The sequence below is a fragment of the Gallinula chloropus genome (genome assembly GCF_964237585.1).
Source record: "Gallinula chloropus genome assembly, chromosome: Z".
In the NCBI taxonomy this organism is placed as follows: domain Eukaryota; kingdom Metazoa; phylum Chordata; class Aves; order Gruiformes; family Rallidae; genus Gallinula; species Gallinula chloropus.
This window is the reverse complement of record NC_140089.1, coordinates 76,569,490-76,584,200: the sequence shown is the minus strand read 5'-3', so window position 1 is coordinate 76,584,200 and position 14,711 is coordinate 76,569,490. Positions and strand designations below refer to the sequence as shown.

The 14,711-nt window shown below is 42.5% G+C and overlaps 1 protein-coding gene across 1 annotated transcript; it reads right to left on the bottom strand.

Annotated features, from left to right (window-relative positions):
* Nucleotides 1-1,589: 1,589 nt before the first annotated feature.
* CAPSL (calcyphosine like) lies at nucleotides 1,590-6,102 on the bottom strand (the record flags this gene model as incomplete). Its single annotated transcript, XM_084278097.1, has 4 exons — nucleotides 1,590-1,691; nucleotides 3,858-4,067; nucleotides 4,959-5,136; nucleotides 5,966-6,102. 4 exons carry the CDS (start codon nucleotides 6,100-6,102, stop codon nucleotides 1,590-1,592), a joined length of 627 nt encoding a protein of 208 aa, XP_084134223.1.
* Between the last annotated feature and the right edge of the window lie 8,609 nt (nucleotides 6,103-14,711).

The window sequence follows — 14,711 nt, the reverse complement described above, 5'->3', positions numbered from 1 at the left end:
GAGACTCTTTATCAGTGTTTCCAGTGTCAGCCAGTATGTAAGTTTCTGGAGGCTTACAGAACAAAGAACATAGTTGAGTTTGCACAACCTTTGCTAAGGAATTTCAAGCAGCTGTAGCTTGTGCTGAGATCATGGCTAGACAAAGGAAAAGCAGTTTACACAGGAGCAGAGCAGCAAGGACTTGGGACGTCAGTGTCTGAACTGCTAGCAGCTCAGGCTAAGAGTTCAGACTTCATCAGCCAAGTTCTTTGGAGAATCCAGTCCTTAAGCCTTATACTACTTTTAGCTGACTGCCAGCCTGAAATGGGGCAAACGCTGCCATACAGAAGCCTCAGGCAGCAGCATGGGAGTCTAGGAGAGCAGCAGAATGATGCAAGAGAAGAGAAAGACAACAAAGAGAAAAGGAACCAAGGCAAGAATAATGAGACAGCATATCCCCCTTTTTTTTTTCTTTGTCTTTGGGGGGCTTTGAGGGGGGTTTTTGGTGGTTTGTTTTCTGTTTGCTTTGTGCCCTATTTCCTCATTTTCTGTATGGGAAAAAGAGAGCTCTCAGAACTGAAACAGGTTCTTTTGTGTGACCAGGCGGGCAGGTTCCCATCCTTCTTTCAGCATCAGAAGCAGATGATGACGAGAAAACTACAAGTTTCTGAGTTCCCAGAAAGTTCCCTGAAGTCATAGCTTGGCAGAAACCAGTATAAATACAAGAAGTAGCAAGCAACTTTCAGTGTAGGTGTGTACAGCCAGCAGCTACCAGACCAGTAAATGTTCCAGGAACAGTGAGAAGAAAATACTGTAACACATGTATGCCCTTTAAAGAAAAATAGTGAGATGACCTCACAGTACAAAAAGAAAGAAATCAAAGGCAGGAAAAAAAAAATCTCTAAGCAGGCCCACAGAGGTCCAAAATGGGTGACACACAGGAAAGATGCCTGTATTCTGAATTGTAAGCTGGGGAGAAAGGAGGGCTTTAAAGGACATTTTGCATTTATTCTGGTCCGTGTCTTCCCCTCTTCTTTTGATCTCCCCCTCCAGCACAGGGACCTCACATGTTCTCAGCAGTGAGCTGACCAGTTGTTTCATCCCACAAGTGAGACCAAAGACACCAAGAGATGCTGCAGTGCTACAGGCAAGACAACTGTGTGACCCACCTGAGACAGGCTTCTTCATGCTTGCAACACACTACCCCAGACCACCACCCACCCAGAACATTTTGATTTCCGCCTCTTGCATGCTCTGTTGAACAGAGCTGTATCTAACAGTGGTGGTGGGGATAAATTCAGAAGCCACAGGGACCTACTGCAGATTTCTGAGAAGAAAGCAGCAGCTCATTTCAGAAAAGAAAAGACATGTCAGGGATGCAGGGAGAAAAGAGACAGATCTGGTGAGTGGCTGGATGGCAGATATACTTTCTGATTATGCTCTGATCCCCTGAGGCTGAGCCTACCAAAGCATCTGGGAATTGTTTCTACAGATTGACTGTAATTGGCACGGTTACTGGAAACTGTAAACCAGTGTGGTGTTGTGCAAGCACTTAAATCATGGGAACCCACAAAACGTAGAAGTACAGTCTTGCTCCCTTAATCACATGATCACAGTTTCCAAGCGTTCTTCATCATGATGATAAAATAGACATCTGTGTCTATTGAAGCACTGACTCCTGCATAGTAGTTCATGAATTCTTCTGTTGTGACCTGAGACAGAAGAGTTTAAAAATAAGAAAATGAACCTTTATTTTTTTAATGCTATGGTAAGTCAAAAGCACACATTGAGAACTCTAAATGAAACTTAACATCTGCCTTTTTATGGTATTGCTAGTGAAAAGGAATCTGACAGGAAGAATGAAGATGCCTAAAATCTGTATAAGTTCACTCCTTTGCTAGAGAAGCAAGAGCTCTTGTCCTCAAGGAACACTTGGTTGGAAATGAAACATGCAGAGCTGAATTAAACTTACCAGGATCCAAAAAATCAGTGCTGCCTAAGAAGACAAATGTTTTAATGCATTTTTTCCAGAGATCCTGTAATCTGGTTATTTGCATTATTGTTCTTTAAGTGGATGGGGTTTGTGGTGGAACACAGAGACAGCTAGGAGCTTTATATTATTCATTAGAGACAAAAAACATTATTGCTCTAATCAGGTCTCACTTAAACAAGCAAGCATTCCTTCAATTACCTAAGATTTTTGAATACTTTTCATTGATATTTTGAGGTTATATCAGTTGTAAAATAACCATTTTTTAAAAAATCAGATTAGCAAATACAACCAGTACATGTTTGTTGTGATGCCTTAACTCTCGAATCATACACGACATTCTTTGAGTAAACACTGCATAGAAAAATAGCCGCTCCTACTGTGTTGTGCATTTGAGACCTAAGTAAAAGGAGGAGAAGTGAAACCTGTGGTCTGTCCTAACATCACAAGCTAGTTAATTGCACCCAGCAAGACCACGCTGAAGAGGACCTTTTTAGTAGGTGCTTAACCTTGAGGCATTTCTGCTAAAAATGTTTTAGGTCTTCAGCTCATACGAGTGTTATTAGTGACCTCTGACTCAGGTACAGGGAAGTCACAGCCAGTTCTCAGAAGAACATGTAATAGGGTGAGCTGACATTAGGATTGCTGAGGAAGAGGTGGTTGCTCAGAGTTAACTTTTCTATTAGCTCAAACACTGCAGTGTTTATGAGGTACAAGGCACTGAGCTTGTCAAGGATCATTTTGGCAACTCATTTTATTTGTTCATGTATGACCTCTGCACAAAAAGTAGGAACATTTTGCTTGACTTCACCACGGCTGCAGAGAAGGAAGGGGACAACTTACACAACTGGTACTTCTGAGTTATTTCCCAACAGGAGGAGGGATGGAATTCAGAAAGTGCAAAGTCATGGCCAGGGAGAATTAGAACCATTACCTCCTTATGAACTGAGAGTCTACCTGTTGGAAGCAAAGTAAATGGAGGACTTGGGTGCAGTAGCCAGCCATTAGACAGGTAGGAGACACCAGTGTAGTGCAGCTATGAAAATCCAGGTGCAACCTCAGAAGGACAAAGTACTAAAGACATTCCACAAAGTGCTGATGAAACCTTATCTATATTAACAGCTTGGACTGAGAATATCACCATGTGACCAGCAAGGTCCATGATTGCTCAGAGTTGGGTGGTCATGTTTAAATTCAGACCAAAGAAGTTTGCAGATACATAACAAGAAGAAACAAATCATGCTTAGCTCAGAGACAGTTACAAAGTAGATGCAGAAGTCCAGCGTGGAGGGTACCCCAGCTTTCTACCTGAACTGGATAGTTGAGGCGGAGAGCAAGAAGGACTCTCAACCCTGACCCAGCTAGCTGCTCCTCAGGGCACATGACTGGTGGCCACTGTCCCTAATGCCACCCTTCTTCCAACTCTCTGTGGATAAATCTATCTGTGTTATGGAGTGGTTCCCAAGTCAAGTGTCTGGACTGGAGAAGCACTAATTGTGAAGTGTTTAATATATTAGGGAACCTGCTTCTGAACTGCATCCTGGTATTTATTTCACTAAGAAGTGAAAAATCCTCCTATTTATGTGCATCTGGAAAAGTGGCAGTTGTGTGGGTTAGTCTGAAGATATACTTAGAGTAACCTCTAAAAGTAGAACATAAAGGCTACAAGCCTGCAACTGCAATCTCATGTCCACCCTTGCACCCCCTGCAGAGCCCCTTTGCTGGCAAATGCGTAAGCAAGATAACCTAGGCCGAGGTTATCAATTTTACTGTCTTCAATAAATGTGACGCAAATACACGTTTGGTACTGCAGCCACTCTCACATTTAGTAAGTCAAAGTCTGAGTCACATGGTAATTTCATGTCTTAACATTAGGTGTTTCACTTACCTTCCCATCTTTGTCATAGGGTGAATCAAAATTATCCAGAAAGGCCCTAAAAACTTGATCTTCAGTCCAGTCTCCATTTTGGTATTTGGGGTGATGCTTTGCATTATACACCCCCCGTAAGTCTTCAATTGTTATGACACCATCTCCAGTCTTGTCTAACTTCCTAAATGCCTGCATGATGATCTCTTTTCTTGCATTTGACATGGGAGGCTGTAAAGAAACATTAACAGAATCATTTTGTTTCTGGCAGCTACATGCCCAGCTACAAATTCAAGTAGCTGCTGTTGTTAGTCGTAAACCTATTTCAAGGTACAAACTGCTGACAGTGTGATGGAGACTATTCAAATCGTATCTATTAATAAGATAGTAACTGGACAATGAGAGAGAAAATGCAACCTAAACCACTTTTCTATTCTACTAATTATAAATATTTCTAAAAACAAATTAATAATTACTCTAAGCACTAGTTATTTTCTTTCTTAATTGTTTAGATTTCAGCAAAGAGGCTCCAAATAAAATCAGTCACATTGCGGTTGATTTTAGAAAGGCACTACTGATAGCTCATGTTATAAGGAGAAGTGTCATAAAATGACAAAGAAGTGAGTTTAATGTGCTGAATCATGTCAGTACCTCAGACTGCAATATGTGAATCTAGCTACCTAAATCAAGGCAGCAATTCATTAAAAATAAAATCACAACCATTATTTCCAACCATTGGATTACTTCTATTCTATTCTATTCTATTCTGTTCTGTTCTGTTCTATTCTATTCTATTCTATTCTATTCTATTCTATTCTATTCTATTATTTTAATTTTCTATTGTAATTTGCAAGAAGCCTTATGACTTGCCACAAAATTGCAGAGACAATTGCTCAGAGCTTCTGAGCTTTCTCATCCACAGAGGTGTTGTTTAGGGTGATTTTTCCCTTTAGCATATTTAGATAGGAAATAGAGTATTTTGACTTCTCAAGAGTTGCTGACTTCTTAAGTAGAGCTGTAGATTTTGCTAATTACTGATGTGAACAACAGTGCTGTGTTTTGTGTTCAGCTAATGACAAATTCTCACTTCAATGCTATAATAACATAAATACCTAGACTTACTCTCAGTGTAACAAGAAACTCATCAAAATCAATTGTTCCACTGCCATCTTTATCAAATATCCGGAAAATCTCTTGTGCTTCTTCTTTGTCTATCATCATAGCATAATCATTTAATCCTTTCACAAACTCTTTGAAATCAAGGGTCCTGCTGTTGTCATCATCCATGATCCGAAATACCCTGTGGGAAAAGTGCAATTTAAGGAGAATGCATAGGAAAACTTGGAGAATGTTGTAGTGGTCTAGAACAGTGCCAGAGCACTGGGACACCTTATTAAGATAACATTGCCCCCTTTTACAGTTTTCTGATAACAAAAAAAAGAAAAGGAAAAAAGAGGACACATAACCCCCACTCCCCATCCCCCCAACAAAAAACCCCACACACAGACAGCAGGCATAACTTGCTTAGGTTGGAGTTAAACAAGGTGAAAACCGCCTTAACTGAAGGAGTCCTCCTACATTATACATTGAGCCAACTAAATGTTGAGCGTGTAGATGATATTCAAATTAGTCACCCTCTGTGGTTTTGGGTGCCCAAAAGGGGTTTCAGGCTTTGGTTTATCTCCCCTTTCCTAGGGGTGGGGTGAGCCACACTCTTAGGGGGAGTGCACAATGAGTCCCATAAACTAGACAGCTAACAGACCATTACAGACAAGGGAATCACACAGGAAAGGAAAGGATGCACAAAATTCTCAGTATTGAGATACTTAGGTTAATTAGAGAGATTACCAAAGACAGAGAGAGATATGTTATGTGTTCTCCCTCTCTCCCTTACAGGAGAGAGGTCTCAAGGAAGCACCTTCCTCTGAGTGGTTCATTGTCCTTTGTCCTTCAACAAGTGAACATGTCAGTCCAGGCTCCCAAAACACAGAAATCCCAAGCCCAGGCCCCGTGGGTTGTGGCATTTGCATTGTAACCATAAAACTCAAGTTTTTATCCCTGTTCAGCCTCTGAATTTCTTGTAGCTAAAAGTGTTGGGCTAAATAATAGATCTGAGCTTTTAGACTCACCTGCCAAGTCCTTTGATGCCTGCAGATCCCCTTGCTAAACATTGCAGGCGTAGTCTTTCGACAGGGTCGGTGGTTTTGGACAGGTTTCTTTTGGCTTGGATTGCCATCTCTCGGTCATGCCTTGCTGTGCCTGGCATCTGGAAGATGGAAACACTCACATGGCACGGATTCACGCTCACAAGGAAGAGTGTTGAAACCTGGCTTAGTATATGGAGCATTCCAAATCCCTCCCTTGCAAGGGAGGTGCTGGCAACTCTCTCATGACTGCCTGTTTTGACCTTCTATTTCCTTTTCCTTATATGCTTCTATCAGAAGGGAAAAATTGCTAATATGGCCTACCGACCCTGAAAGCAGAGCTCAGCCAACAACCCTGCGATTAATGCAGATGCAAATATGAAATTGTGGATAAGAATTTGCTGCCTATCATGTACAAGTAGTGAAAAACAGAGTCTGGACACAGGACAGCACTGCTGCCCCTGCACTGCCAGCAGCCCTGCCCAGCCTCCTCAGCCTGGCCTGGTCTGTGGTTAGCACTGCCCCACAGGGAGACCTGTGAGGGTGAAAATTGTCCTGAATGAGGGCCTTCTCCTTGTGTTTGCTGTGTTTGTTACAAAGTTCCATTCTAGTCCAAATTCTCCAGAGCAGTGAGATGCCATTGTGCATCTGAACAATGGTGATCACCCCAAGGCCTTTGGATGACAAATTGTACTATTTTAAATCACCTGGAGAAAAAAATTTATTATTCCAGGATTTCAAGACCCTGCCTTCCAGCTTCCCTCAGAGGAAGACAGTGGAATAGACAGTGGGAAAACTAGTGCTCTAGCAGCACTGTGATAGCACTGCCAAGAGCAGCACATGTGGGCTCTCACAGTGTCAGTCCTCACATAGGGACTATCTGTGCCCAATGCTAAGACCATCAGAGCTGCCTGCACCCATACAGATGTTTTAGGGACACAAATTTAGAGCCTGGCTGTCTGAGTCTGCAGATCAGGAAGGCCCCTAAAATATCTTCCAGCCTAAGAAGTATCACAGGGCCAGGCTGCAGTGTATGAGAGGCATGGAAGGGCCAGGCTGAGTAACTGCAGAGCCGGGACTCAGAGAACAGTCGGTGCACTGTTGAGGGCGCTCAGGGAAGGGGGTTAAGAAGATGGGTAGCCCTTTGTGGAGGGATGGTCAGTGAATGCTGCAATCTTATTCTCATTGCAGGTTTAGCAGTGTGAATTGAAACAGAGAAAAATTCTGAGAAACATGGAATTAAACTGTTTCTTCTTAACTACTCTGCTCCAGTCTGCAGAACATTGGCTGTAGCAGCTGGTAATGTCATGTGTTGACATTTGCAGCCCCATCAGGCAACACCAGCTGGGCTTGGAAAGAGAGAAAAACAAAATGGTTTTGTTTGCCCAAAATGGTTTCAGTACCAGCATATTGCAGAAGTCCAGCAGGGTAAGAAAAAGACCATTTCAGCTTTTGCTTCAGCCAGAACAAGCAGCATTCCTCTGGGAACTCATTAACAAGTGACCAGAAAGCCCTTACAGCTACGTGAGATCAACAGTCAAAAATGTTTTCTGCAAACAATGACCTGTCCTTAAGGGAAGATGTTTAGCTGGCAAGAATATAAAATACAGTGAGATTACATAAACATAGTGTGACCTGCACTTACATTACGTAATTACAAACTACAGTTAATACATACATACATATATAATGCCAGTGTATCTATATAGAGTGTATAAAGCATGCATAGCACTGTGCATTATGTCTCTATATTACACTATGTATTTATATAGATCTAGAAGCAAATATAACCTGAGACCAATGACGACATAATTGGTCTCCACTGCGTGCTGTACAACCCTACACAAACACCTACCATGCTCTTTGCCTCCAGTTCAGTGGAGGCACTTCCAGTATACTGCAGTGCTTGTCAAGCAATGATTTGCAGCGAGATTCATGAATCGAGGCTAGGCAGGGATCATCAGATACAGTATCTATTAAGATCTCCTGTACCTCATTAAAAGCCACTGAAACTGGGCAATCCTCAGTTATCTCTGCAGTAAGTAAGCAGTTTGCTTCTACACCTAGAACCATCTCCAGATGAGAACTTACCATCTCTAGGCCAAGTTCCAGTATTGAAATAATTTTCTTTTTAAAATATGTCCTTTGTTCCTAGTGTGAATTTCCCCCATCTTTATATGCTGTTTATGGGTTTTTACTAGATGAAAGAGTAATTTGCATTTGTTAAATGCAAATACTTGAAGGTCCCCTTTAAGCCCTCTTTGCCTAAGTAATTAGGCAGAGCTTAGGACTCTGACTACGAAATGAGTTTCCAGATGTTAAATAATTCTGCTGTTGTTCCTGAACTTTTCCAGTGTTTTCCAGTATTCATCCTGAGCTGGGGCAGAGCTCTCTAATAATCTCATTAATTCCACCAGCAGAGATACTGTCATTTTCTCCCCATGCATCATGGTTTAAAACGCTAACAGTAAGTATTTCTGCTGCTCTTTGCAAATCTACATTCTCTAAGTTGTTCAATAACAAAATTACCAACATATGGTGTTATACAAAAGTGAGCAATTCAAGTCACTTCATAAAGAGATTGCACTTAAATTGAATGTTACACTAAAACCTCTTAAACATGACCTGGCTTCCTGCATCACACAGCAGCATGCATTTGAGTATCCTTTCTATATATTCAATACATACAGAATACAAACCCTAGTACACACAAGCCTGGTACATAGCAACACGTCTGCCACTTACCCACTTCTTTTGGTTGCTAGTTTAACCTAGAGATAAACCCTTCCCAGGCTGTTAAAAGACTATACTGTACTGTGAGAAAATACCTGTAAGAAACCAGATTGTGGATCAGAGCAGTGATGGAAGAATTACAGCAATTCACCTATTCTTTTCTCTCCTTCCATTTTACTTCTGCTTGCTTTTGTATAATGTTAAGTAATTAGAGATACAGTCAGGATTTGCTAAATACAGCAGTTCTTTGTATACCTTACAAAATTGTTATGTATTAATGATTAGTAAAACACAAAATTGTCATAACTGTAATTTTGCGTGATTTCAATTCCTGTATCTCTTCCCAGGTCATCAGATTATCTCCCATGGTGAAATGAAAGAGGGGCTGGTTAATTTAATTCTGAATGTTAAAGAGTGTTGTTTGGCATAACAGCCTGTACTACGAGCAATTCCATGTTCTCAGCATTGTTTGTTTCTATGGGAAATGTTGTGTTGTGCAGGCTGAAAACAAACAATTGCAGTTCTTCCTAAAAAATAAAAAACCTGAAATTTTGAGGTTTTTTTTTTTTTTTTTTTTCCAGAAAAACCTTAGGCTGTTCAGGAACCAGATCTCTTTTCATCCCTTTAAGCCTGAGGCTTAAGTCTGGAAGGAGCCAAATTTAATCTAAGCCATGTTATTGCTCAGCACCATTCATTTATACATTATTCTTCAGCTAAGCCCAAGAGATGCCTTTGAAAATCCTGAAAAACACCCCACTGCATCTGAGAGAAACCCTTGCTAGCCTCTGGACTACCAAAGCCTCCTGAAAACCCCTGTCCTGTCCATATGCACAAGTTATCCACCACCCTTAAGCAGAAGATCTCAGAGCCTGGGAATTGAGTAGGTACCCTAAACCAATGACGTACCTATGTGTCGTGGGTTTTTTTTCCCTAATGACTTCTTAAATTATTAAAAGCTTGAAAACTGCATCAATATTTGGCAGACATCTAAACACCTGCCTAAACATCTGATTTACCAACCCCACCAACCCCTCTGTAGCCGTCTGCAATCATCCCTCTGCCTCTCCACCATTCCCAGCGTGATCCAGCTCCTGGCTTCTGGTGGGTGGAGTATTACTGCTTTTGCTATTTTGCTTAATATATATATTTTTGTATATATATTTTTTGATAAATATATAAAAATTACATTTGTATATTAAAAATGCCTACTGTTGGCTGAGCTGCAAGTTCAGCTGGTCAGAGAAGCTCATTGCAATCTAGCAAACAATAGAGAAAATCCTTTACCTGCAATGCTATCCTGTACCTGGGTTTCCACCCAGGACCAGGGAGGTGTTGGGGGCTAGGACAGCGTTGTGCCCAACCTGCCTCCCCGCTCTCACGCTTTTTCAGGGCTCAGGCGGCAATCGGAGGAAAAGCAAGGCCGTGGGCTCACTGCAGAGCTTCCTTGTCCATCTCGTTTTACTTGTTTACACACCCGGCTGCCTTGGCTCCCCCCTTTTTTGGGACGCCTGGAGTTTACCAGCCAGTCTCCAAGGTGACACTGGTGGCTGCGGCTGGCCCAACCTGCAATTACACTGCTTCCCTGGGCGCTTGAGCTGGGCTGCAAGGCTTCTTTCATTCAACTTTTTTTTTTTTTCTTTTAAATCAACACCTCCTTTCTCCTCCCTGCCCACACGGGCTGTGTGTGGGAGACACTGAGTGCCGCCCCTCACCAAGATGCCCAAGGATGCCTGCCATTGGACATGGCTATGCTTTGATAACACATTTCTCAGCTCTCTAGTTGATAGGTTTGAAAAATCTTGCGGGTTCAATCCTTTACTCAAAACACAATAGGAGAAAACAAGTAAAAGCCTGTTGATTGTGCTTCACAAAAAACAAGCTGCTGGTTCCTTTTTTTTCCCCCTCCTGATTAATTGCCAGTTTGAAGACCCACTGGTGGTCAGAACCTCTCGGGAGACACTGAGATTATGTTCATTTGTGGCAAGAAGAAAACTGAAAAGGTTAAATACCCATGTGATGAGGAAAAATTGCTCTCTGTCTAGACACAGTTAATAACAACTCTGTCTGCAGAAGGTCACAAACATTATCAGTGACACAGTTTTACACTTTGAGAAGGAATTGGTGCACCAATACACATCTAAGGGGTAAAATATAGCCAGTGTTACGCTCCCTGGCCCTCTCCACCTGCAGCAAGCTGAACACATGGGGTTAGGGCTGACAGCAATGGCAGCTGTGAAAGTCGGTGTGAGAGCACACGGGAAATGGCAAGAGAGCTTGGCTCTGCCCAGGGATAAAACACTGAGCAAGAATGAATAAGTGCATAGCTTCCTGACAAGAACAGAAAATGGCTTTAGGCAATTACTAGAGTAATAACATTTGCATCCTGGCGGGCTGCTTATCTTTCATCGACAGGTACTTCCTGGTACTAAACCGTAGCTTGTGCAAGACTTCATATACGCTTTATATCTCCCATCTGGCAACTGTTTGTACATTAATGCACAAGCAGGAAACAATCCTTATTTAATCATTCAGTGATTCACAAATATTGACTCTGTGACAATGGAACATCCCCCCGTCTGCTATCTTTGTTTCGTGAATTGATCTCCAGAGGCCTCCTGGGAATACAGAAGAGATAAGGGGCTCCGAATATGACCCAGGCTGGTGGTGCAGGAGGAGCAACCCCTGCTGTCTACCAGCGCACACTGCAAAGGCGAAATGGAGACACCAAGACTGGAGAAATAATTCTCACTGAACAGAAACTTGGTCCTTGAAATTCAGCTTCTCACCTGAGTAAAGCAATTCTTCAGAGGCAGAATATGCACTGACTTTCAGAGGTGTGCATGTAGATTCTAACAGCGAGGCCAGGCTCTTGAAAGAAAAAGAGTAAGTTAATTGAACATCTGGATACTCTGCTGCCTTTCCTGCCCTCTACCAGTGAGCAAATAGACACCTACACATGTGAATGTTCACCCCACCTTTAGAAACCTCGCCTGAAAAATGGAACGTGCCGTGTCTGAGTTGAGTAATGAGTTACTAATCTGAACAATTATTAATGTGCTTTCAGGTGTCTCAGATTGCATCAGACTGTGATTACGCTTATTTGATTATACCTGCTCTGTTACTGTGCACAAAGCTGCAAGTAGAGCTCAGTGAATTCAGCATTTATCAGAAAGGAGATAGAAATTTCGTCACAATGCTGGAATTTTTCTTCTTTGTTTTCTAGCTCTGAATACTTACCTGTTTGATTTTTGGTTGTGTTCAGTTTCAATAGCCTGACTTGTCTGTTCGGTTTGTGGTTCAGCACTGGACTGAATCTACTAATAAAAAACCCCTATGAGATCTAACATGATCTGCACCCTTATGAGAGAGGCTGAGATCTTGTAAATTTCACTCAGTTTCAAAAAAAACCCCAAAACCCAAAACTACCTATCTTGTTGAATTTAGGCAGAAGGAAGATACAAGCAACAAACAGCACTTAAAAGAAATGAGAGAAGCCACTGGGTGTTTTGCCATAGATTACATGCACTAGCATTGTTTCTTAATGTGGACCTGTGGCCATGACTGTCAAGTTCTCCAGAACTGAGAAGTGCAGGTATGAACACCTCTACTTACCTTCGTAGAGGAATCAGTATGGTGTTTAATTCTCAATACAATTAATTTAGCAGGGTTAAAAAAAAGAAAAAAAAATTAAAAGGCATGATGTATCAGAACAGTATACACCAAAGATGACTGATTTTACAGGATAAACCTTTGGGCTTTTTCCTGTCATTAAAATTGAGAAAGTTTCATGTACACCAGAAAAGAAACCCCCACAGCAAGTAACATTGTCACGGGAAAAGTATCCCCATTTTAAATCAAGCTATCGTCATCTTGAACTCCCAATCCTAATAAAATGCTTTCACATCCAAAAATGCTGTCTCCTTGTGTGGTTTGTAGCTACACAGCTGAAATCAGTTCTGCTTGTGATGTTCTCCAGAGCTGAGACTAACTAGCAGAGGGCAAACCATGCCCGTGCTACTGATTCCTGGCCAGGAGGGTGGTCACATCCAGCATGTGGACTGGGGACAGTCCTCTGCCCTGCTTGTAGTAGAGGCATAGCCCAGTTTCTCCACATGGGTCTGACCTCAGAGCAGTGACCCTCAGCTGATCCCTCCAGGCAGAAGGACTTTCCCATCACAGAAAGTGCATGGTGCTGGCAGGGCCTGCCTGAGCAATCGCTCTGCCTGCTTACCCATCTTTGCCCACCCTCGCTCACCATCGGCAAGTACACCGATGATACAAAGCTGGGAGGGGTGGCTGACACGCAGGAACACTGCGCTGCCATCCAGAGAGACCTGGACAGGCTGGAGAGCTGGGCAGGGAGAAACCAGATGAGGTTCAAAAAAAGCAAGTGTAAAGTCTGGCACCTGGGAAGGAACAACCATCTGTGTCAGTACAGGCTGGGGGATGACCTGCTGGAGAAGAGCTCTGTGGAGAAGGACCTGGGGGTCCTGGTAGATGACAGGTTGGCCATGAGCCAGCAGTGTGCCCTGGTGGCTAAGAGAGCCAATGGGATCCTGGGGTGCATCAGGAGGAGTGTGGCCAGCAGGTCAAAGGAGGTGATCCTCCCCCTCTACTCTGCCCTGGTCAGGCCCCACCTGGAGTATTGTGTCCAATTCTGGGCTCCCTGGTATAAAAAAACAGGAATCTCCTGGAAAGTGTGGGAGACAGAGGGAAATAGCCAGCCTCTTTTCAGTGGTCTGTAGTGACAGGACAAGGGGGGTTGTGGAATCTCCTTCTCTGAAAACATTCAAGACCTGCCTGACCATCTATCTGTGCAACCTGTCTTAGGGAATCTGCTTTGGCAGGGGGGTTGGACCTGGGGATCTCTTGAGGTCCCTTCCAATCCCTACGATTCTGTGATTCTGTGATTCAGCTTTCCTTACCTTTCCCTTGTCTTACCTGTCCCCATCACATTGCAGAAGCACAGGGGGGTTGTTTTAATGATGTTAAAAGCATGTCTTGCTTGACAAATTTTTAAGGTTGTTTGAGATCAGGAATATTCCAGAAAAGGATGTAGTTATTTTGAAGGGGTTTTTTCCTTGAAAATCTACCACAAATCTGTTTTCAGTTGGAGAATGAAAAAAACAGAAAATACTGGATACTCCAACTTTTTAAGAAGTATAGCAACAAATGTTTATAAAATAAATTATTTTTATCGTGCACCTTGAAATAGTAAAACTTTATGTTTAAAAGATTGTATGCAAAGTCAAAATAACTTAATGCAGGGTTTTTTAAAATTATGATTCTCTCACATTATTCGAAAACATTGATGGGCTTCTGTCAACCACAGTCAGACTATGCAGTGGAGGCCTGACATGCCTGAGAAACTCCTGTGTTCACCCCCCTCTCTTCCAGAGAAGAAAACAGTCAAATGGACCCAGCTTTTAATAGGATCAAATACCTTTTGATGCTGAAAAGCTGTGCTGGATCGCTGCAGAGAGGAGGATGTAAGGAAGAACACAAGAGCTGTTTGCAGCTTGCTGCAATGAAAACCAGAATAATCTGAACTCAGTGAAGAGGGCAAGGGGAAGGATGCCAAAATCAGAGAGGAGAAGATTTTGGTTAGCTGCTCCTCAGAGAGGCTGGGTAAGGAAGAGTAGTTGTGAAGGCACATTCTAAGACAGGAAGTCTTCATCATTTTTTGATGTTCCAGGCCTCTGAAATGTGGATTTTTATAGATATATGGGATCATGCAGGCACAATTTGACAGGAAGGGAAAAGGTGCTAAGGAAGCAAAGTCAGTAGTTGTACATAAGAGGGCAGAGGCTCTTTCTTCAAGGACATGGGCTAAGCACTGGCTGCAGGAGTTGCTGGAGTCTGCAGGGAGGAAGGAGAAGCTTTGTTAGTTGCCAGTGGGAGGAATCCTTTGCTTGTCAACCCGTGGAGCCTGTCTGACTGCAGCTATTACTTGTCTGTGGGGTACCATTTCTAAAAAAACACAAATAGGATTTGTTTT